General features: G+C 37.1%; 1 protein-coding gene across 6 annotated transcripts in view; it reads right to left on the bottom strand.

The window, feature by feature from the left end:
• The window catches only part of COL12A1 (collagen type XII alpha 1 chain), a 136,307-nt gene that overhangs the window by 36,519 nt on the left and 74,353 nt on the right, over positions 1–25,435 (bottom strand). For all 6 annotated transcript variants that reach the window (XM_087915230.1, XM_087915248.1, XM_087915232.1 and 3 more), the window contains 17 exons: positions 24,653–24,795; positions 23,642–23,771; positions 22,489–22,631; positions 20,799–20,928; positions 19,990–20,109; positions 19,583–19,729; positions 17,982–18,098; positions 16,732–16,878; positions 15,515–15,589; positions 14,875–15,014; positions 14,350–14,473; positions 14,041–14,184; positions 12,702–12,866; positions 9,747–9,785; positions 9,504–9,642; positions 7,663–7,805; positions 6,276–6,385 (listed from right to left, as the gene is read on the bottom strand). In XM_087915230.1, coding sequence (XP_087771356.1) covers positions 6,276–6,385; positions 7,663–7,805; positions 9,504–9,642; positions 9,747–9,785; positions 12,702–12,866; positions 14,041–14,184; positions 14,350–14,473; positions 14,875–15,014; positions 15,515–15,589; positions 16,732–16,878; positions 17,982–18,098; positions 19,583–19,729; positions 19,990–20,109; positions 20,799–20,928; positions 22,489–22,631; positions 23,642–23,771; positions 24,653–24,795 — 2,156 coding nt within the window. The remainder of the gene's footprint in view (positions 1–6,275; positions 6,386–7,662; positions 7,806–9,503; positions 9,643–9,746; positions 9,786–12,701; positions 12,867–14,040; positions 14,185–14,349; positions 14,474–14,874; positions 15,015–15,514; positions 15,590–16,731; positions 16,879–17,981; positions 18,099–19,582; positions 19,730–19,989; positions 20,110–20,798; positions 20,929–22,488; positions 22,632–23,641; positions 23,772–24,652; positions 24,796–25,435) is intronic.

Raw genomic sequence — 25,435 nt, 5'->3', positions numbered from 1 at the left:
ATGACCTGGAGGCATTTTCTGGAAGGCGCGAGGTACCCATTTGAGGTTTGGACTGATCATAAAAACCTGGAGGCCTTAAAAACGCCTCGGAAACTATCTCCTAAGCAAGTTAGGTGGGCCCAGTACTTCAAGCGATTCAATTTCTTTCTGAAGTACATCCCAGGAGGAAAGAATTTTATGGCGGATGCTTTATCTAGGATGCCACAATACAACAGTGTTCGAAAAGAAGTGATAAGTCCGATTGTGCCCACCACACAGCTGGCAGCACCAGTGGTCACCAGGGCGCAAAAGAAGAAACAAGAGGCAGATCTGTCCAATGATTTGATCGAACAATTTAAAGAAGCTTTGAAAACAGATGAATGGTTCCAGGCAAATGCAAATAACTGCACTGTTAGAGATGGGTTAGCCTGGATGGGAGCGAAGCTGTATGTACCTAAAACACTGAGGAGCCAAGTATTACAACAAACTCATGATTCCAAGGCAGCGGGTCACTTTGGTTTCGTGAAGACCTTACACCTAGTGAAACGGCAGTTCTGGTGGCCCTCTTTGAAAAAGACATTGAAACTTATGTAGCAAGCTGCCCAGTTTGCGCCTCAGCTAAGAGACCTCCCGGTAAGCCGCCAGGTCTGTTGCAAAATGTGGCCAGGCCAACTGCCCCTTGGAAGGAAATCTCTATGGACTTTATAGTAGATTTACCTGAGAGTGCTGGGCACACGGTGATCTGGGTGGTGACCGACTTGTTTTCCAAACAGGCACATTTCATACCTTGCACCAAGATTCCTCGGCGAAGTCGTTAGCCAAACTGTTCATTATACACGTCTACAGACTGCATGGTGTTCCTGAACGTATAATATCAGATCGAGGAGTTCAATTTACCTCGAACTTCTGGAGGGAATTTTTGAAGTTGATAGGCTCCACCCAAGGGTTAAGCTCCGCCCACCACCCCCAAACTAATGGGGCCTGCGAGAGGACTAACGGGGTGCTAGAGCAATATCTCCGATGTTACATAAATTATCAGCAAGACAACTGGGTGGACCTGCTACCTTTTGCCGAAGTAGCGTATAACAACTCCGTTCACAGCAGCACTGGTTTTACCCCGTTCAAAGTGGCCACGGGACAAGATTTTGTACCCATACCTGAACTTCCCTGCGAGAAACCCAATATCCAGTCATTGGATGACTGGATATCTCAACTACAACTCAATTGGCCAGTCGCTCGCAAAGCTCTGGACGAACGCATCAATCCCATAAGAAGTTTGCAGACAAGAAAAGAGCCCCACAACAGTCGTATCAAGTAGGCGACAAAGTATTCCTCTCAACCAAGTATCTGCAAACCACTCAGAGATCAAAGAAGTTAGGCCCTAAGTATGTGGGGCCCTTCCCTATTGAGCGAATTGTGAATCCCGTGACAGTTCAATTGACGCTACCAAAGACTCTTCGTCGCATTCATCCTGTTTTCCATGTCAGCCTGCTAAAACCGAACACACCTGTACATTGAGACCGACCCAGACTGATCCCCCGTCCCATTGTTGATTGAGGGTGAACAACATTTTGAAGTTAAAGAGATTTTAGACTCTCGAAAAAGGAGGGGTCGCCTACAATATCTTGTAGCCTGGAAACATTTCCCCCTCTCATGCTGAGTGGGTGAAGCGAAAAGACGTTAGGGCTCCTGACCTGCTAAAGAAATTTTATACTAAGTATCCTGATAAACCATAAGAATGTATGCAATGCTTAACATATCTTTTTATTCTCTCTTACAGGGACTAATGTCCTTTTTCTAGGGGGTCCGAATGTCAGCCTCAAGATCTCTTCGGTACCCCAACTATTATCCTTTATTTCTCCCTTAGTATCTCTACTACTAGGCTTACTTCTTTCGGCTGTCATTAGCAACGGGGGAGGGGTAATTGTGGGGGGAAGAGAGCTGGAGGTGTTTTGCATTCTTTACTGTGGGCAGAAGAAGGGGGATTTCTTCTTTCCAATTTTCCATTTCTTTCCTAGCCTCTATCCTTTTTGCAGCTCGAGGTCTTATCAAAATATGTCAAGGTCAACGGACAGAGGCCTCATCACTACCTGAAGATGCTCACATGATCATATTCGGAACTTTTAATTGGCAGAGACTTCTGGACTTTGGGGGGTGGGAACAATTCCATTTCTTTGTATGTGTGATCTGCGCGCCAAATTCTCACTTTCGGAATTCCATTTGTAGCTTCCTTTTCATCTTCCAGTAAAAGAAGAACTTTGCTCTGAACCATGGAGTCTGAGTATTTCTTTCTTGGATTTTGAAAGGAGCACATATTGACACTCATTTCATTTATTTTCAATCTCTCAGGTAGTAAACAAGACCAATTCTAAGATTTAAAAATGTATATGCCTAACATACTCAGCAGGTAAGAATAGTCATGGGATAGAGCTCATTTTGCAGGCATGAAAATGGCATCTAGACTAAAAATAGTCTTCTATCCATTTTTTTACCTTTTGAAGGAATAGGGTAAAAAGAAAAGTGTCGAAACAATTTAAAATTTTCCTTTTACTAAATTATTATCTTGTTTCCTAGGTTAATCAGTTCCTTCTTTTACTGGTCCTCCATTTTTTAAAAATGGCAAGGATGACTTCGCAGAAGACTCTTGCCATGTAGTTTGTCCCATAAAACGGCAAATCAACAAACATAAAACATCTGTTTTTATAAGAGTTCCTTGACAAGATGTTAACTAGGCCAACATTTTCCCCAAGACTTTCATTTTAGCCAAAACTCAAACTAGTATGCCAAAGCAAATGTTTCACAAAGAGCCAAGTTAGCTATTTTTCAGTGAATGGAAATGCAATGCACTGAATTAACACCACATTATACTCTGGCAAGATATTCCAGCAGAATTCATTCATCTGTAGAACTGTGATAAACAAATCCTTAGAGGCCATCTATGATTCTCTACTTCTGCCACTTTGCTTCAAACAAAGCTGTCCTCCTGGTGCACAATACTCTTTTCTCCCATAACAACTTTCACATACTTCCTTTCAGAGATGGCTCTGGACTTGCCTTCAAAAAAATATAAACAATGCAAATATCTAAGCGCTATGTGTACATGGGACTGGTATGGTCACACTCACATATGGATAAAAGCCTGCTTATCATTGAGTATTTTCACCATAGTATGTATATTAGGTAATTTTTAGTTTTCACTGCACATTGTCCAATGGTTCAATTAGAGAAATATGTAACTGGTTAAACAACAAATTAAGACAATGTGCTGAGTTGTGCTAATAATAATCAGAATATATGAAATGTGAGTTAAGGATCCTGATTTCTGTAGTTTAAAGCAATTCTGAAAACTTTCTCTTATTTTCAAACATGCTTGGAGATTAACTATCCAATCCCATATATAAGGAAAAAACCATGGTGGTTCAGTGGTTAGAGTGAAGTACTGCAGGCTACTTCTGCTGACTACTGGCTGCCTGCAATTTGGCAGTTCAAATCTCACCAGGCTCAAGGTTGACTCAGCCCTCCATCCTTCTAAGGTAGGTAAGTTGAGGACCCAGATTGTTGGGGGCAATAAGCTGACTCTGTAAACCACTTAGAGAGGGCTGTAAAGCACTGTGAAGCAGTATATAAGTCTAAGACACTATGGCTATAAGGAAAGCCAATGATAAAAAATATTTATTGACTTACTGATAAGCAAATGTATATTGTTACATTTATCATCTAGGCATGCTATGACCGTGTCAACTTCTATTGGTAGTTCTGGCTGCAATAATTAAGCAAATAACCCATTGTAATTAAATGCAATGTCACATGATCATCAGTTGATCAATTCTCAACAAATTCTCAACAAATGAAATAGCAAACATGTGGAAAACTCTTAAAAACATCACTGGCTTTAGCAAACCTCCTTCCCAGGCAGAAGGAAATCAACAACTAGCAGATGACCTGAATGTGTTTTACTGCAGGTTTGAAAAGAAACTACAGCCACCTATCTCTACAACCCACATCTCAAACACACCAACAACAGCCAAGCCTCCTACAACTGACCCCAATCCATTGGGCTCACAACCTCTGGTGATCACAGAAAAAGAAGTGCAAGTTCTATTACACAGACAGAAGCCAGGAAAAGCACCAGGACCAGACAAGATATCTCCTTCCTTAAAAGTCTGTGCTGACTAATTGACCCCCATGTTCACCCGAATCTTCAATAGATCACTAGAGATGTGCTATGTTCCTTCCTGCTTCAAACGTTCTACCATCATCCCAGTGCCAAAGAAGCCCTCCATCAAGGAACTGAATGACTACAGACCAGTTGCTCTAACATCTGTAGTTATGAAAATCTTTGAAAGGCTTGTGCTGTCCCACCTGAAAACCATCACGGATCCACTGTTAGATCCCATGCAGTTTGCATACTGAGCAAATAGATTGACAGATGATGCTGTTAACATGGCTCTGCATTTCATCCTACAACACCTTGAATCTCCAAATACCTTACACAAGGGTCCTCTTTGTAGAGTTCAGTTCAGCATTCAATACCATCATTCCGGACACTCTTCTAAGTAAATTAAACCAACTAGCGGCACCTGAACACACTTGTAAGTGGATCATAAGCTTCCTAACAGACAGGAAGCAGCAGATGAAGCTAGGCGGAATCACATCTGATACCTGTACAATCAGCACAGAGGGCCCCCAAGGCTGTGTGCTATCTCCACTTCTCTTCTCCCTATATACCAATGACCGCATCTCAAAAGATCCATATGTTAAAATACTGAAGTTTGCTGATGACACAACAGTGATTGGTCTCATTCAAGACAACGATGAATCTGCATACAGACAGGAGGTTATACAACTTGCCTCGTGGTGTAACCGGAACAATCTGGAACTGAACACACTCAAAACCATAGAAATGGTGGTAGACTTTAGAAGAAACCCTCCCATACTACCACCTCTTACAATACTAGACAACACAGTATCAACAGTAGAGACCTTCAAATTTCTAGGTTCTACTATATCACATGACCTAAAATGGACACCTAACATCAAAAACATCATCAAAAAAACACAACAAAGAATGTTCTTTCTGCGCCACATCAGAAAGCTCAAACTGCCCAAGGAGCTGCTGATACAGTTCTACAAAGAAAGTATTGAGTCTATCATCTGCACTTCTATAACTGTCTGGTTTGGTTCTGCAACCCAACAGGAAAGACACAGACTTCAGAGGATAATTAGGACTGCAGAAAGAACAATTATTACCCACCTGCCTTCAATTGAGGACCGTATACCGCACGAATCAAAAAGAGGGCTGTGAAAATATTTACAGACCCCTCACATCCCGGACATAAACTGTTTCAACTCCTTCCCTCAAAACAACGCTATAGAGCACTGCACACCAGAACAACTAGGCACAAGAACAGTTTTTTTCCAAAAAGCCATCATTCTGCTGAACAAATAATTCCCTCAACACTGTTCAACTATTTACAAAGTGTACACTACTATTACTGTTAATCTTCTCATCACTCCTTATCACCCATCCCCTCCCACTTGTGATTGTAGGACTATAACTTTGTTGCTTGTATCCATACGATTTATATTGACTGTTTCCTAGTATGATTTGATTGCTGATTGTACCCTATGACTATCATTAAGTGTTGTACGTTATGATTCTTGATTCTTAAGAATGTACCTTTTCTTTATGTATACTGAGAGCATTTACACCAAGACAAATTTCTTGTGTGTCCAATCACACTTGGCCAATAAAGTATTCTATTCTATTCTATTCTATTCTATTCTATTCTATTCTATTCTATTCTATTCTATTCTATTCTGACTTTCTGCCAGCTTCCTCATTAACTTTGCTTGTTGAAAACCAGCCGTGAAGGTCACAAATGATGATCACATGATTGTGGGCTGCTGCAGCTACTGTAAATGCATGCCAGGTGCCAAGGACCTGAATTGTGATCATATGACCACATGGACACTGCAACAGCCATAATATAGAGGATGAGTTGCAGGTCTCCTTTTTCAATGCCATTGCAACTTCCAACAGTCACTGAATGAGTGGTTGATAAACAAGGACAAGGACAAGTTAATATACCCTTTAAATATAATGGAATTTGTTTCAGAGTAAAATTGAGCATTGTATAAGATATTTCAGTATGCATTCAAACCAATTAATTGAAAATATTATTTGCTTTAAGGGTATTTATTATCTCTCTCTATACCTATTGACTACCAGAGTGGTTTTATTTGCTTTGAAAATGACTTTCTTATTCATAATAATCTACAGAAGATTATTTTACCTTGTGGAAACTTCCATAAAAGAGTTTCTTTATTTCATCACCTTCAAATGCTACAGTCTGAATTTCTCCTCTTGTGTCCTTGTTAAAGAATGATAGCACTTTGCTAGAAGCTAGGAAAAAAATACATTATGTTAACAATACGGTTAGCACATTATAAGACTATCTAATAATGTTTCAAATTAATTCCAAAAGTTGATTGAAATCACAAGATATAGAAATGTAGCACCTGTCTCTAATTTTTAAAGCAGCTGCACCTTTTCATGATAGCTCAAAGCAGCTCCTTAATCTATCCATACCCATTTCCAAACCTGATTCATAACACTATTCATAAGACTATTCAGGGAGATTCCTTTTTAACCAATTCCTTAATTAGATTGCTATATAACTAACTTTATAAAAATACTGTTAGAATGGCTGTTAAAACAAACATTATGGAACTTGCTAGTAGCACAAGATTATCAGTATTAATTTTATGATATTAAAAGACTAACAAAGTTAAAGTCAAGGATTTTTTAAAAAAATAATAATTCTAAGCCGTTGAATCACTTAACAATTTTGGGTATTGTATTCCCTACAAATATAGTTCTATGTCAGAGCATAAGTCATTCAGTCAACTAATTCTGGTAATCCAAAATGTTGCTTTGAAATGAAACAAGGAATTGAGATGCTTAATGCAACACGAAGAGAGAACATGAGAGAACATGAAAGGAAATGTCTTGCAATTTTCAACCTGCCAATTATTGAGTCAAAACCTGCATGCCATGTGGAAGAATCATGATTTATGGCAATCTGAAGGAAGGCTTCTCCAATATAAATATGAAAGTGGAACTTCCTAGTATCTTTATTCTTTTAACATATAAGTAGAACAGTATCAACTAAAGCAATACTTGGTATCTACTGATACATTCACAAATGCTATCAAACCTTACTGCTATTCTAGCAGCTATGCAAAGGAGAGCCTGAGATAACACTTAGACAAAAGTTTTTTCTTCCCCAATTTCCCCAACATTATTTAGAGTTCAAGTAAGGTTACTGTAAGTTCTTTCTCTAAATTAATTTGTTGCTTCCTAATTCCCTAAAAAGGTACACCTTTTAAATTCAGATCAAACCATTGGCTGAATTGTTTCACATAAAGATTGCATTAAATAACTGTGGCCTGGCAACTCACAACCCACCTAAGCATTATACAACTTGCATGTCAATGGTAAATTAGTTGCAATCTGCCTGCAATCTGTTTAACTGATTTCTGATACTGAATAAACTATGTCAGAGTAAAATTTTACTATTTTACTATGTAGAAATATTTTGAAATATTCAAAAAATAAAACATCATCTATCCATTTTATTCACATATTCAGTCCATAGTTCACGAGGAGAGAGGTCTTACGATCAAGAACAACTCCAACTTGTGGTTTGTAATCTCTGTCAGTTATCTGCCAAATTGCAAATGGTTCATTCGGGGTTTCCGAGAGAAGACGGAATAAAAATATGATTGTGTAAGCCTTTGATAATCCATCTGGATGAATATCCCTATTAAAGAAAGCAGAGACATATTCCTCACCAAAAAATACATGATTAAAACAGTGAAATGAGCAACATATAAATTTAATGAATAAATAACATTGAATCTTAGACATGGTTAATAAGATTGTGTGAAAGTCAAATGTTGTTTAATAAACAGCGCTCAAGTTTCTTGCTTGATCACTCATCCCCCTAAAAGAGTATCTAAAGACTCAAAAGCAGTTCATCTTCATATATAAAGAATTAAACTTTTTCTCCTGCAAAAGACAGAAAGGCTAATTTAAATCCTCCATATTATTCAGTGTGTTTATAAGTCAGGTCTTCCTTCAAACCCACTGAAAATTATTGTGAAAATATGCTAGAATTATATTTAAAGCTAAAATTTCATCAAGCTGAAATCTGGTGAAATTTTCTTCTGCGATAGGAGAGGGTGCGTGAAGAAGGATAGCAGTGATCATAGTATCAACAAAAGATTATTAAGATCTTAATTAGGATTATTAAGATTATTAAATAACAAGATTTTTCATTTTAAGATTAAGGATAAACTTGTATGAGTATCATTGTGCACCAAGGATGACAGCAAGAAAAACGTCTGGAGGAAGAGACCAGCAGCATTGGGAATGCAATTAAAAGTAAGATAGAAGAAGAATAGAAGAAGATAGAAGAAATAAAAAACTTGTATAGAACTACCCAAACACAGTATTATTTAGATTGACAATGGTTCTTCTCAGATCTCCAATGATTATTGTTTGAGATATTCCTTAATGTAAATGTTATTACTGAGAAGGCTTTGGGAGTGTTTGCCTGGACTATAAATGGGGAATTCAAGTAAATCAGACACTAACATTAGAACTCTTCTTTGCAGGTAATTACTGCCGCCATTGTACTCTGGATGAGAAGCAGAAAGGCTTGGAGATGTCCCCATCAAATCTTGAGTAGAAAAATACACTCAATCATACACCCTCTATAAGGGCTATAATTAAAACCTGCCCTAAAGCTTCAGTTATTCCATAACAGAGTCACTAATGGGATAGGTTCACTTCTTCATAAGAAACCAATTCTTTTAACAGCTGTTTACAATTAATTTCTGGCCATTAAGTTTTAGCGTTGGCCATTAAAGCTTCAAGTGTGCTGGCTGGAGAATTCTAGGAGTTGAAGTCTACGTATCTTAAAGTTGCCAAGGCTGAGAAACACTGACATAAAGGGATATTTCTTTCCTATGCATATGCCAAAACAAACAGTCTTCAAAGCTGAATACAGTGCAAATGCTTAGGCAGGTGGCTACAAGAAAGATGTCCTTCTCAGTTGCAGTTCATAATGAAATGCCATCTTGAAGAAGGTTTACCTGTTAGCTACCTTATTGCTTTTTTTTCCAGTGCCAGTTAACATTACTCTTTGTACCAGATATTTTAGGATTTAAGTCCCAGACTGTAAATAATTTTAACGCATTGCATAGAGTAAACTATTTATGTATATTTCCTATACTGTTTTTTTTTACTTCATCCTGTTTATGAGAGATTTCAAAAGGGTGTATACATACACACTTCTGTCTTTGTATGTATCTTATAGTCTGTGTTTTTATTTCTCATCATTCATTGTTAGCAAGGATTCAGCATTCAGCACGATCAATCCTATGTCCAGTAGAACCACCATCTAGTTAATTTTCCGCAATTAGAAAAGACTTGAGGGGGGGAGTAATATACTCACACAGTAGGCTGGCTAACAAAAGCATTTTTATGAAGCCTGTATGACACATAGCTTGGGAAAGATCCTGACTGCAAGGAAACTCCAGGTACTGAAGCAAAATATTTTTCTGTTAAATTGTAAGCTTCCAGCATTCTGAAGCCTATATGTCAGAATAAGGAGAAAACAGAAAGAACAATGGTGGGATTTAGAAACAGTGTGAAGTAAGACATTTCTAAACTGGAATATTCATGTGTTATTTCTTACCAGGAGAAGTGTATCCATCTAAGTACATGAGAGGACAAGCTGGAAAAAAAACAAAAAACAGATACAGCATGAATGAGCACTGGCATTGTCACTAGAAGCCCACAGCTGCCTGCAAACAAATGTCTTCCATAGATGCAGAACTACTGTTCTATATTAGCATACTCCAAACCCTGAATCCTGATTGGTCCACATGGACCGCAACCCGATTGGACAACTAAACGGTCATGACTGGCACGCTAAGAATCACCCGCGATTGGCCAAGCCGATCGCGGGAGAGTCAAAGCCCTGTCATTGGCCGCCGAGCCGCGAGCAATTTCTATATGAAGGGTTGCCGCGGCTCGCAGGTCTTGTACTGGTCTGTATACACAATAAAGAGCTGAATGATCACTTCTGGTCTCGCGTCTCTGTGGGAACCGATCTACCCAATCTAACAACTACAAATACCACCAATCCTAGCTTTCTTCAATACGGTTATTTATTTATTTACTTAATATATGGTGCATCATACCTGGACCAGCAATACATATTAACATTCCACTTAGATTAATAAAACACAATAAAAATATTTAAAAGATTTATGTTCAAATACCAATCTCTAGGCCAGGGCTCTCCAATCTTGTCAACTTTAAGACTTGTGGACTTAAGTCTTAAAGTTGCCAAGATTGGAGACCCCTGCTCTAGGCTATCCAACTGAGAGGTCCCCTGTTCCATGGCCTGTTAGAAACTGGGCCATGGAAGCGGCACAGTTCACCTGCATATGTGCGGGATTCTAGGTTGCGCTCGAAACCATCCCCTCCTCCACTCCAACCCCCGGTCCAAGGAAAAATTGTTTCCCACGAAACTGGTCTCTGGTGTCAGAAAGACTGGGGATCACTGATCTAATCATTTAAGTGCAGCATTGTTTATATCTTTTTTAAAGAAATAATCAGATACTGTACCAATGTAGACTCAGCTTACAGCTGGTCATGTGATCTACAGTTTTACCTCGCAGTGACACTGAGGAGAGGATACTATGCCCCATTTATACAGAGAGTCCTGGCAGATGCCACGTGGGTGTGAATCCCGTTCCGGATTATCCATTGCTAGCATGGAAGTTCAAAGCCTGGCACCTTTTGTGTGGAGTCATTTGTATGTCTTCCTATGCCTGGGCATTCAGAGACTCATTTGTCTTTCCATTGGGAATTGATGTTAAAATTGTTGGGGAGATATTGGGCAAGTGCCAATTTCCTGAATGTGAGTCTTCCAGCTGATAAATAAGGAAGGTCAGCATGCACAGGTAGGAGTGAGCTGTTCATAATTTTTCTGTATTCTCTCACTAGTACCTTTTGCCTTCGTAAAGCTGGCAGTGCTATATGGCTCGGAACAAGAAGCTGGCAAATCTGAGCGGTTTTAATACATCCGCTTATAATCCTCATGGAGTCATTGACTCTGGCGTCTAACGTACTAGTATGGCAGCTGTTAAGCCACACATACAACTCCACAGTATTCTGCTATGGAATTGACCAACCTTAATGCTGATGACCCGAGGGTGGCAGCTAAAGCTCTACATTTGATTCCACATAATTTCTGGAATATGTTGTTTCTAGTTTTGATTTTTGCTGCCATATTCTCTAGGTGTAGGAGAGTCTCTGGTCCAATGTTACTCCAAGATACTTTGGATGAGAATCATAGGGAAGTAAGTTGTTGTTTAAGTTGAGCTTCATATGCTAGTTTGTGGTTAAATTTGTGGAAGCACGTAATTAGTTTTTTGCTGGTGTTAGGAGTGAGGCCTCCAGTCAGTGAAGAATTTTCCAAGATTTTAAGATCTTTTGGAGAAGAAGGCTGTCTGCCATCTCCATGTATTTTTGTTTTGTACTGCTATGGCCAAGTCATCAGTGTATTCAAATTTGCATCCCTTTGTTGCCAGTATATCTGATATGGGTAAGTTGAATAGTGGAAGTGTTATTACAGACCCTTGTTGGAGGATGTTGTTTAATCTTAACTTATATTGCCCCCCACCACTCCATTATTACCTGAAAGGACTTCGCACTCAGCATGTTAGTAATTAGCCAACAGATATTTTTGCAAGGAGTAATATGGCACAATTTGTGTGCATGCCGCAGTTAGGTCTACAAACTCAGCCGTGGATTTTAGGCCTCGCCAGAATCCTGTTTAATATAGCTTATTAGGCTTAGCATCTGGTAAGCCTTCTATATAGTAATTCTGGTTGATATGTTTTGTAGTCAAGATTTTTTTCAAGGAAACCAGGATAAGGAATTACTACTAGGAAGTTTTCAAAGAGAAGTTAGGTTTATATATTAACAATTGCTTTTTATTAGGGTCACACATCTATCTATTTCCATTTCCATTTCCATCACCATCTGCAATGATCTATGTATTTATCTACATTATTCTGACAGATTCCTCAATATAGACTATGACTAAGTTTCTCCTTCAGAGACAAGCATCGCAGAAATTCAGAAAAATGCATGAGAAAGAGATAGGACCTCCGTGATTCAACTCAACGTTCTGCTCTCTGTTTTAACTCAAAATATGTCATTAGACAAGCTACTCTATCTTGGCTAAAAGCTCCAAGATAAGGGCAGCATGGAATGTTAATATGGACTAAGGATTATGTTCTCATGTTAATGCTCATTTTAGGAAAAAAGCAAGCTGACCTCTAAAGAGTCAGAACTTTAGTCCCTCAACCTTCAAAAGTCACTAATGATCATTAGTGGTTTTCCAAGGTTTTCTATTAGTATCATTCCAAGCTCAATTTGGATATGCAACGATTATGCTTGAAAATTCCTACATGCAAAACACGTATATCACTACTGATTCTTCCTTTTTGATTGTATAACAGCAAGGACAAATATATTTTCCTTAATAAATTACTAGATACGTTTTCATTATGTTTTACCCTGAATGAAATAGGTTAAACCATCCTGAAAAAAAGAGAGAGACTATTTTACTCACTTGAGGTAGCTGTCTCGCAAACGAAAGTGATAAGGTTATCTTCAATCTTCTCAAAAGCATCAAAGTCATCAACTATAAAGACATGACGTTCGCTCGGCTGACTTGCTATTTTGGCTAGTTCATGGTAATCAACATCAGCTACACCAATAACAAATACACTGAAACCTGCAAAGACAATAACAATGGTTGAAATAATATGGACCTGGGAAGTTTCTCCAAGTTCTTCTAAGAAAAAAAAAATACTCAGTGACCAATCCTATTAGGGCAACAACCTGATACTGCCCAGGTATGTGGAGATTACAACTCTCAGGGAAGTCTTAGGGAGGAAGTCTAAGCTGCATTACCAATACTAAGAGGCAGACTGGTGTGGTGTAGTACAAGGGTGAAATTCATTTTTTTCCCCCTACCGGCTCTGTGGATGTGGCTGTGGGCATGGCTTGATATATTTGGTATACTAGTAATAGCAACCAGGGGCGATTTTTTTAATCAATTCAAATTATCCCTACCAGCTCACCCGAGGTGGGATGAGGTGGTTGAATTTCACCCCTGGTGTAGTGGTGGAGTTGCTGATGTAGAAACCAGGAGACTGTGAGTTCTAATCCCACCTTTGGCATAAAAGCCAGTTGTGTGGTTTTGGGCTTATCACATGCTCTCTCTCTCTGTTCAACCCACCTCACGAGGTTGTTGTTGTGGGGAAATAGGAAGAGGAAGGAGTATTAGATATGTTCACTGCCTTGAGGAATTTATAAAGTAATAAAAGGCAGGGTAAATAGTGGAAATATATACAGAGATATGCAGTACGGGTAGTCCTCGACTTAATAACCAGCTGCTTAGTGGCTGTTCAAATATGATGGACTTCCCAAAGAACTTACAATCTCATTCTCAGGTTCCTACAGCCACTATCACCTCCTCAATTTTATGGCCATTTGTAGTGCCTTGCAGTCATGTGACCAGAATTTACATTTTTGCCAAAAAAATCACATTTACTTCAGGTTTGCAGCAAAAAGACTCCATAATGAATAATGGGTTTCTTAATGACATGTATTTACTTAATGACTGCCTCAAGTACAAGTAGTAAATTGGGTTGGTCACATGATGCCCTACATTATGACCATCATGATTTACAACCATAAAAGGCAGGCTCCACTATAACCATAAGCTGAGGATTTACCTGTATTTCAAGCACTCTAAACAATGTATTAGTTCAGGCACAGGTGGCTAAGAAGCACTCATAGTCTGAACTGTATATATTCCAGTCAATCATGATACAGAGCCTGATATTTGATAAAGACTGAAGAATTATGCTGCCATTAAATCCCGCCATCTAAATGTGTCTCACCAGACTGCTGTATGACAGCTGCGGCTTTCATCACTTCATCTTGTGATCGACCATCTGTTACGACAACCAGGACTTTGGGAACTCCTTTCCTCATGCCTCTTTCCCAGGTAAGCACCTTTTCTTTGATAAATGCAAGTGCCTTTCCTGTGAATCAATAAACAGTTTCATTTAGATCGTCCACCTAAAACCACTACTTTGGGGGTGGGGGGGAGACTAACACTGGAATACATTCTAAGTTAAAACCTATGCAGGAATAATATGAGAAAACCTACCCCTTGAAACTAATATTCAGAAGTTGTACAAAATTACCTGTTTTTGTGTTCCCTCCTCTGTACTGAATATACTGAAGAGCTCCCAGGGCCTGGGCTTTTTCATCATATGTATTCAAGTTGAACTCAGATTTTGGATCATCACTGTATTGCACAAAAGAAACCTAAAATAAAAAAAAAACACCCCAAAATGTAATGTTATATTGTTATAGAAAATACAGTTCAATGTTCATATTCTATAATCTTGTATATCTTGGACATGTGTAAATCTTACACGTATACAAGTACATCCTTCTTGTTAGTAATAATTATGGGTTTTTAAAAATGTGCTTGACTTCTTTTTCTAATTATTTAGAGAATTATTGTAATAGGACTATTTAAAAGGTAAAGAAGAAAAAGTAAGGGAAGAGGGAAGATATGAAAAGGCTCTTAACTTTTTCACTTTTGTCACAGGTGATAGGATCTTTATAATATTGCCATATTATAACTGTACAGTATTTACTTGAAAGATATGGTGCAAAAAAAATATCGATTTATCTTGGTTAATGTTTAAGAATTGACTAACCTGAATTCCAAATGGATTTATTAGGTCAAATGCCCCAATCGTGTTGAAAACGAATTTCACTACTTTGTTGAAATTTTCATCTCCAATACTCCAAGAAGCATCAGTGAGGAAGACTATATCAGCTTTGGCTCCCTTGCATACTAAAAGATACATTGGATTCAGAAATAATACAGAAGTTGCAGTACAACGAAAAAAGTAGCATGTAGTAACAGGAACTTTTCAATGTGATAGCCATTTGTCTAAAATGGTATAGGGTCCTTTAAAGTCCCTAAGGACTAGAAGTCTATTAAGGTCCCTAAATGGTCCCTAAAGACTAAGATCCCTAAATGTTCTATAAAGTCCCTTCTAACTCTGTTATTGTGTTGTGCTATGCAAAAGTTTTCAGAAAAGCTTTCTCTATTTGGATTTATATAAAAGACATGTACCACAAATTTGTCCTCAAAACAAAATATAAAATGCTAACTCGAATGCATACACAGAAAATAGAGGAATGATTAAATGCCTTTTTGAGCAGAACTTACTTCATTGTTTACAAGGTATCATTATGGTAAATTATAGTTCTTTGAATCAAGATAAATCCCAGAACTCTTAATCCTGCAGAGTTTTTAGATCTTATAGACATCAAAAAGCAAACACTTACCATCCCGTGCAGGTGGGATTGTTGGAGGTGGAGGTGGCGTAGGTGGTTGCGTTGGAGGTTCAGTTGGCTTGATTACTAAAGGAAATCAATTAAAATGTATTGCATTTTCTTAAAAGGTGAGAAATAACATAAGCGGAACAAAGCTTTAGTAAGCTGCTCCCTTGGCAGATCAGTTCTTAGAAATGTATCAATACGTTCCAGCAAAAGTTTGGATCCTCCTGTCTCCTAAACCATAGCTCAAACATGTTTCAAGGACATTGAAGTCCAATCACCATGGCCACTTGTTACTAGAATTAGTAATCATCTAGTTCAAGGGTGTCAAACCCAGGGCCAGCAGACCAGATGCACCATGTGCTGATCATGCCCATGCCTAGTTTACCGAAGGGGGGGAAAGTCACGATATGTCATGTGACACCACTGTGATGATGAAAGTGTGACACCTCTGATGTAGTTCATCCTCCATAGAACACTAGTGGTGGATGAAGCATGTACATTGCTGAATGGTCTCTTCTGTTCCATCCTGTGCTCCTTCTCCACATGTTATCCTCAAGGACAGGATAGAAGATGGGATGGGTGAAAGATAAAACAGGAGGGGGATCATCTTCAATGTTCCTCATAACCTATCCTCCTTGCTCATGACCTATCTTGTATCTATAAAACTTAACCCTTTTGCCCTGCAAAAAAAGGTAAGGAATGGGGGAAAGGTTGAAAAATATCAAACTCCTAACACAGTAGACATAGGTCGCAAGGATTGTTGTCTCTTCTCAGGCTATTCAGCTTTACTGAGAAGAAATTCACACTGAGCATTTATAAGCAAATGTCATCTGCTATACAAGAAGTATTGTTTTAGCCAGAGTTTGTTAAATATTCCATAATGGCTTCATTTAAGTATAATACTGTATTAGGCCTGATGGACGATCTACTTATCATACAAAACCCTGAAACTCCCAGGTATGGTTTAGTTGCATGAACAAGGTAAGCAGAATGTGAAGGTTGGAATCCAGCTGTTTTCTGAAATATTGGCAGTATGGTGAGTCACAAAAGATGCATTTTTTTTTTCAATTCATGAATGAGGAGAAGCTGGGTTGTGTGGGGAAAAAATCCAGTTTTACTAAACCAATGGTATATTCAGAGAAAATTGCTTTCGTCATATTCTTTCCAGATTCTCTAAAGTTGTTTTGGTTTTGTTATTGCGGTTCCTGTCATCTTGGACTTACATGTGTGTTCTTTTGTAGAAACTGGAGGACCTTCAAGATTCGGAGTCTGAACAAAGACAGTAGCATTATATTCGGTATCAGGTGAAAGCCCAGTAAAACAGTGACTGGTTTCTGATCCACGCACTGTTATTTCTTGACCTCTAGATCCTGTAAGCAAGTGAGAAGAAAAATGCTTAATTTGTAGGACCTTATGTACACGTAACTGTTTGTAAGCAGTATGCAGTATAATAGCAATAACACCTAGACTTAATACCCCTTCACAGTGCTTTACAGCCCTCTCTAAACAGTTTACAGTCAGCATATTGCCCCCAACAATCTGGGTCATTTTACCAACCTCGGAAGGATGAAAGACTGAGTCAACCTTGAGCCGGTGAGACTTGAACTGCTGAATGGCTGGAAGTTGGCAGTCAGCAGAATTAGCCTGCAATACTGCATTCTAACCACTGCACCAACACTGCTCTTCATGATATAATAACATGTCATGAAGAAGTGAAATTGTTATTGTCTACAGGGAGATGGGGTTGTTTTTTATTTTTGTTTTTAATCTTCTAAACCATGGCAATTCTGCCTGTAGGTTGATGAATTGCCAGAATGTGAAAAAGACAAAGTATGAAATAGCTGACTTCTACAACAGCACAGAAAGAAAGAATAGCTTAGTAAGCAATATTCTTTATGATGCAGGAGAGTTAAATTTGATACTTGTTTTAATCTGCTTCAGAATTCCTTAATGCTCATATATATCTCCTTTTTTCAAAATAAAACAGGAATTAAAAGTACTTTTGTCGTTGTAACATATTCTGCTTGTGCAACATTTCAAAATTATTTATTCATATTATGCAATACATAGGAAGCATTATTTGCAACAAGACATAATCTGTATTAATAAATTATTGAATTGTAATATTACAAAAAATTATAAATGAAGGACCATTTGGGGCAAAGTTTGTTCAAATCATGTCTATAACATTTATAATAAACTGGTATCTTATTAGGCATTTGATAATCATATGCACATTTTGAGTAATTGTGACAAATTCAGAAAGGCAGCAAGAATATGAAAGAAGAAACAGTTGTCCTGCAGTTGAAATAATGCCTCTTTTGCTGAAAACAATTTATTGACATTATTTATAGCATCTCCAATCCATGGAGATTTGGGTGATGAACAATGTAATTCAAATATGCTAAATAATTTAAAAAAGGATCAATGGAATCATGACATGTAACCAATATTCATTTAAAACCATAATTACCATCGGCTGGATTTAGTTTCAGTCTGTAAGAAGAGGCAGACCGATGCGCCGACCATTTGATACAGAAAGTGTCCCATCCCACATTATAACTTGTTAGATCTGTAACATTCAAGTACACTATGGAAAAGAAAAGGGGAAAAAACCCATTAATCATTTGGGTGAAACCAGATAAAACTCTACAATTATGACATTATGTTTTTTCAGCACTACGGTTATCAGATACCTGGCAAAAAGCAAACATATCCCCCTCTTTGTCCACATGTATTTAGTTTGGCAGGCATAGCCTTACAATTAAATATTATCTGGATTTTTGACAAGCTATCTCTTTCCTAAGCAGATTTTGTACAGCTCAGTGCTTCCCCAATAAATGCCAATCACAGATAACAAGCTCTCCTTTGTGACCCTAATTAGATGATTAGTTAGAACTCCAATCAGAGGCTTGGCTGCCACCTGAAACTGACAAGACCATAATCAGTTACACACTGAAGGCTTTTGGCTCTTAATTGGCTCTAGCCCATTTTTACCATTAAGAAACCAGTCTCAATAAAGAATATTTGTAGTTTATGGTTGAAATGAAGGGTACCTTGAGCTTGGTTGTTTTCTTGCAGACGTTTCATTACCCAAACTAGGTAACATCATCAATACTAGTGTTGCAGTGATGATGTAACCTAGTTTGGTTAGGTAATGAAATGTCTGCAAGAAAGCAACCAAGTTCAATGAGCAACAAGGAACCCTCAGAAACCAGTCTTTCTGATGCTGAACAAAGTAGCTTCATATACAGATAGGTCTAAGTATTTTTTTAACAATGTTTCACTGTATCTTTTGTCAAATTTGTCAAGAAAATTAAATGATTACTGCGTTCTTCCCACCCCACTCCAATTTCTCTCCCTTTCCAATTCTCCATGTCCTTTGCTTTTCAGATATCTGGTAAGCTTGTTCAGCACTGATTAGGAATATATTACAATATCATATTAAGTAGACAAAGCTTTATTCAGGCTATTGTAGATTGATTTCACCTGATCATAATTTATAAGTTTATTCGTATTTAGGCACATGCAAATATGTAAAGCAGAGCTACAGGTGGAGAGCTACATCTAGAATGACAGCAGGCAATGCAGGAATCAGAGCCAATTCAAAAATAGACAGACTGCACTCTTCTTTTTCAGAAAAAAATATGCTTGAAATCCCAATACGTGGAAATTCCAGCATTAATCATCAAGTGAGAATGCTTTTCAGATCTTCCACTTATTATACAGCATTGAAACTAATTTGATATTTAATATTCATCCAAAATCAACCTGTAGCATGATACTGCTATCATTTATTTATATCAAGGACACAGCTGTTTTAGAAAAATTGTCATGTTTCATCGAGTTAAACACAGAGAACCCTCAGAAACCAGAAACCAAGATTTAGGGATTGAACATGTCTTCGACAATGGGCGCGTTCCCTGAAAGTTCAACATAATAGGACATTTCTTTAAGAAATGTATCTTTTCTACCAAGCAGGCAAATTTTAAGAGATCAAGTCTTCTTGCTACAATCATTAGTATTGTCACATCAACATACATATATGCGGGGTGGGAGAATCTTTGGTCTTACGTGTAGTGCCTTGGTCAACCAAAGGTTCGCTAAGTCCAGACTCATACTGAGCATATACGTTCACATCGTAAGATGTACTAGGCAATAAGTTGTGTAAAGTATATGAAGTCACTTCTCCAACAAACACCTCCATGGGCTCATCCGAACCTTAAAAGGAAAAAAAACAAAAAAGAATGTTAATGTGCATTAACATAAAAAGCTGCTTTATAATGAGCCAGACAATCCTCCAACTGAGAATTCCTATGTTGCTGACAGCAATTCTCTGGGAATATTAAGTAGAAGCCTCTCTTGTAAAACTACAGCAAAGCCTGCTTTCATAACAATCATTGAAATTGTTGATAATATTCAACAATATTCAGTCTCAAAACCATGGTCGCATGTTGGCAGCCCCGCATTTGTAATCTTACCTGCAACTTTATACACAATTTTGTATCCTAAGATAGGAGATGGGACAGGATCCCAGGCCACTCTGAATCGAGTATACCATTCATCAGATATACGAATATTCTGAGGAGAAAGCAGCCCAACTAAAAAACAAAAAATTAAATGCATTCAGTTAGGAAAAAAGGCATTTGATAAACTCTAATGCCAAGTCTAATTTTTGTACTTCTTTCAAAATTGTGAAAGGCTAAAACTTCAATACTAAAATAAATAAAGTTAATCTATAATTTTGGATCCCAAATTAAAACCGAATACTACTGTATTTTACTGTGAAAATCAGCTTTTTAAAGAAAATTCCAATGGTGCTCGTAGGGAATTTTGCTCTGAGAATACATGCAGTGATAACTTGGATGATGTTACTGAATGTAAATATGTTGCATGTTGTAAATAAGCAAGAAATTTAGCTACATGTGCTTCATTTAGAATTGAGTACCAGGTATAAAATTAATAAGTAAAATGCCAATGTTTCACTATAGGAAATTTGTATCATATATGGAATTTGTTCAAATATTTTTAATAAATATTTTCAGAAATGTAATGGACAGTTTCAGAGTTCACTTGGTATATACTATGTTAAGATTTTTTTCAACTTGGGTTGACAAATGGCAAATTTTCCTCATAGCAAACTAGGCTTTACAAAGCTACTTTAACTGGTTTGGAGGAATAATTCTATATATTTTTTCTTTTACAGACTTTAAAATCTCCTTCAGTGAAGGCAGAACTTTATTATATAAAATCAAAAAGAACATTGAGATAACAGTTATAGTAAATATACCTGTTTTTCCATTTCCTGTGACTTGTCCACCATCTCCATCATCATAAACTGCTACAACTGTAATTTTATAAGGTGTATCTGACTGCAAAGGCTGTAGCAATACAGTGTTTATTCTGCCAGGTACTGTTGTCTAAAACAAATGACAATCAGTGAAATGTTGTACAATTAATAGATTACCAATTATTAATAATTTACCAAACATATAACTTGTAGTACATAAATGGACTCTGACCAAGCAAGAAGATAAAGGTTTATTTTGGTTCACCCATCACATTAACCACATGTTGAGGAGTTATGCTTGTTAGCATTTGTACTGAATTGCATAGTTTAACAGTATAATGGTAAAAATCATCCAAAGATGGAACTAGATAAGCCTCAAACATAAAGATTAAAATTTAGTTCAATAAGTCAAATTCATTTTATTTAGGTTGTTTACTGCCTTAATCACAGTTATATGATGTATATAATAAAGTCAATAATAATGCAATGCAATGCAATGCAATAAAAGCATTAATATCCTTTTATTGCCCACAGATTGGCCATTAATGTTTTCACTTTTTTACACCTTACCAGCATATATTTCTTCAAGTATAGTATTAAGACATAACAAAATATAGGTTCATTCAAAAATAAGCAATAACCATAACCAACTATGCCTGAATATTTTCTTTTGTACAGAAGTCAACAGAACACATGCCTTTAACCTCCCTATGGGAAATAAGCTGGCTAAATTATATTCTTAAAGTTTTGTAGCTAAATTTAGAGTAGGAAGTTATAAACTGTAAAAAAAATTGGAAGAATGCCCAAAACAAAAATTGAGAGCCAAAACTCATTCCTGCTGCTCATGTTTATAAAACACAGATATATGATGGCCATGAGAAGTGAATGGCAATCAACTGAAATTATCCTTTCATTGAGGTGGATAGAATTAGCTTCTACAAATATATATCTTCTCATTCTTATTCACCTTTTTACAGATTACAGAAGTAATCCCTGCCTATGCCTTCTACTCTTGACCTAGAGTTATTTCCCACCCCCCCTTTTCATTCAATGTCTGGTTCTCAGAGAACGCCAGGACAAGTCCCTGTAGTTCAGTTGGCAAGTTTTTTTCAGAAGTAGTGTCACGTGCAAGCCACCAGAACATCTCCGAGATTTAGGTGAAGATTACTTTATGGGTTAAAAGGCCCTCAAAGTAGGTTGCAGGTGGATTTTTTAAACCCTGTTAAATCTGTGGAACAAACATACCATGACTAATACCACCATTTATTTCCATTTGTTTAATCTAAACGTGATGGAGTCGAGCCTAATGGTTGCAATAGGGCAAGATTTATTTCTAATCGTTTTATTTCAGAGGATGAAATAGTTTTGCCCTTTCCAGTAAATAACTTGACATGCTAAGATCTGCATAATTAGCTTCACTGAGGAACATGAACACTGAAGACATTGTTATATGTATTTCTTCCAAGAAATTATTCTCTAAGTGTAATTGAGTAGCCTTGTCTTGGACATACAGGACATGAACACCTTCTAATCTTGCGATGAGAAAATAGTATTTTTCATTTCATTTTTCATTCAACTACTTCCACACAAAATAAAAGCACTGAAATTAACAGTTAATGCAATTATTACTTTGCAGCAGCAAAGTAATAGAAAATCAACTATTATATATATTTAAAAAATATCAACTTACATATTCATCGATGGGGTCCCCAGAAACAGGACTATATATAATTCTATATTGCTGCACAGGTCCATCTGCATGATCCCACTGAACCGAAAGACTGTTTGTGGTTGGATCAAATACTCTTATGTTCCTGGGTCCACTACGAGGCACTAAGACAAATAAACATTAAATATAAAATAAATTCAGTAATCTTCTCAGAGCAAATACTTTACAGGGGCATGGAAAAAAATGGGGGAAATTATGTGCTTTGAATCCAGAACAAATAATTGCATTCTAGGGATTGTGCAAAACTATTTTGGATCAGCCACAGTTTGGAAGAACTTAAACTTGGAACATTCTGGTTGTTCTGGATTTTGCATAAAAGAAAAGCCATATGGGGTGCCTCTCCCCTCCTCCACTTAGCAGCTCCTGGCACTGCATCTCTCATTTGCCCGACAACCCCCCAATTATTTATTCTCTTGCTTCTCAACCTCTTCTTAGCTTTTCTGGCTTTTTCCCTAGTTGAGGGGGAAAAACAGCTGTTTCATTCCACGCATGCAGCAGACACATACAATATCCATGTTTTTTTTGGCAGCAACCCATCTGAAACCAGAAGTTCTGTATACAGAATATTTTGCATAACCTTAACATTAACAAATTGACTTTGTGCGTCAATTAATTCCATTGGCTGATTCTAACTCAATAATTTTCAAGGCATGCTCCACTGAAAAATGCTTTGCTTTTGATGACAACTAGGTCTTGGATCAGAGTAGTATGGATACTGAACAATTATGAGTATGGGCAGCTAAAATTACTCTTCTTAACTTCACTGATTTAATATGCTAGATGACAGCAGCTGTTAAATAAGTAAATAAATCATAGAATTTTCCAAAGGGGTTAAATTAATAACATTTATTTATATAGTTAAATCTGATGATCCCTTCTAAGTTTGAAATTGTGAACATTTTTGATTTGCTATATCCTTCTAGAAGCAAAGTTTTCTATGCAAGGCTTCTCCCATATGCATTCATTCAGTACCTCTAATAATTGATAAACTACATTCATGTTAAGACCCAGTGCAGAATATAAGTACCAAAAGATATTTAGAGATCTAGGTACAAAGGAGTAATTCACGCTAGTAAACAAGAATTTAGCAATAAAAGCATGATTTTCTACTTACATGTTCTTCCCTGTCCTGTACTTGGATCTCCATCTCCATCACCATACATAGCAATGACATTTATTGAATAAGGAGTATCAGGAGACAGACGTTCCAATAAAACATTGCGTGTATTACTTGGTACAATAACCTAGAAAGAAAGCGATATAATTGTCTGTAACTGATATTGAGCTGGTGAATATCAAATTGTGAAATGTCTAGAAATGTCAAAACGTTTGGCCTGACTTTTTTACTTCTGTCAATCTGCTGATATATTGAGGTTTTAAATTTTTACTGTTAACTTTTTCCTATACCCTGTTCCCCCTCCTCCCAATGCACTGAGATATTTTTTTTATCTTTGACCATGAATCAATGAAGTAGGAGACTGAAAGTTCAGAAAAATATAATATTGGAAGTCACGAAGTAGGCGTCCATGATTGAAGGTGAGCCTAACTCAATGCTCTTATCCCTAGTCCAAACAATTAACTATTACGCTACACTGGTTCTAAGCACAGAAGCGTTTCTCCACCAACTGCACAAACTGATATAAGTTATGAAGCTGTCCCTAAGAATGTCTATGCTACAGATAATTCTCAGACTTACAACCATTCATTTAATGACCCTTTGCAGTTACAACAGCACTAAAAAAAGTGACATAATTGTTTTTCACAGTTATGACCATTACAGTATCCCCATGGTCACATGATCAACACTCAGATGTTTGGCAACTGACATATATTTATGGTGATTCCAGTGTACTAGGTCATGTGATCACCTTTTTTGAATCTCTAACAAGCAAAGTCAAAGAAGCCTCATTTACTTAACAACTTTGTTACTAACTTAACAGTTGCAGTAGTTCACTTAACAATTGTGAGAAGAAAGCAATGGAAACTTGCAATTGTGGTCATAAGTCAAGGACTACCTATGTATATGACATTCAGAATATTCAGCCATTTACAGTGGAATAGGATGCATTATTTCTTTTTTATCAACCAGAGATTGCTTTGGAAATAACTGTATTAAATTACTTACAGATTCCGATGGCTTTGTGGCAGCTAATGGATTATAGACAACTTTGTATTGCTGCACTGGACCTGGTGCAGCATCCCACTGGACATTAAGACTGTTAGTTGTTGGGTTGTAAACTTGGATGTTTCTTGGTGTCCCCCTCATCACTGAATCATATAAAACAAATTTGCATTTTTTAAGAAATCCCCCTATTTGTAGATTCCGAGCAAAGTATAATCACACGACACAATCATATCAATTGCACTTTATGTTGTTTATGTAATAATGTTTATGTAAATAATGTCTATGTTATTTGCATAAAGATATTATGTAAGTAGATCAAATTTTACAATAAGCATCATTTGCACAAGGATGTCATTCCCTAAATAATGTCACTTATGTCACCATGAGGACTTACTCTTCAATTTACTGGACATTGGGGAATAATCAAAACTCTTCCCCACTTCCATCCCTACCAGTCTATTAAAAGTAGGTTCCATTGTAATAATTTTGGTATCACTGAAGAGGATCAGTTCTGGAAGAGAGAACCTGACAATACTCTCCCATATGTTTCTGCTTATGCCAGCATACTCTAAAGCCAACACCTGCATCTGGATTTGTTTTAACTGTTTTATTAAATAAGCTTAAATCAACCTTGCAAACAAACAGATTAATTGTGACTATTTGACCATTTCAGTTCTGGTCCCCTGTATTATTTTTACCATATCTAGATTTCTGAGCAGTGTATAAACAGTTTTTTTTTAAATTAAGTAACCATAAATCATAGTTCTGAGCTCAGTCTTACAA

Source organism: Pseudonaja textilis, chromosome 1, assembly GCF_049901715.1.
Source record: "Pseudonaja textilis isolate UNSWEBS1 chromosome 1, rPseTex1.2, whole genome shotgun sequence".
Classification (NCBI taxonomy): domain Eukaryota; kingdom Metazoa; phylum Chordata; class Lepidosauria; order Squamata; family Elapidae; genus Pseudonaja; species Pseudonaja textilis.
The sequence above is the reverse complement of the archived record's forward strand: the minus strand, read 5'-3'. Positions and strand labels throughout refer to the sequence as shown.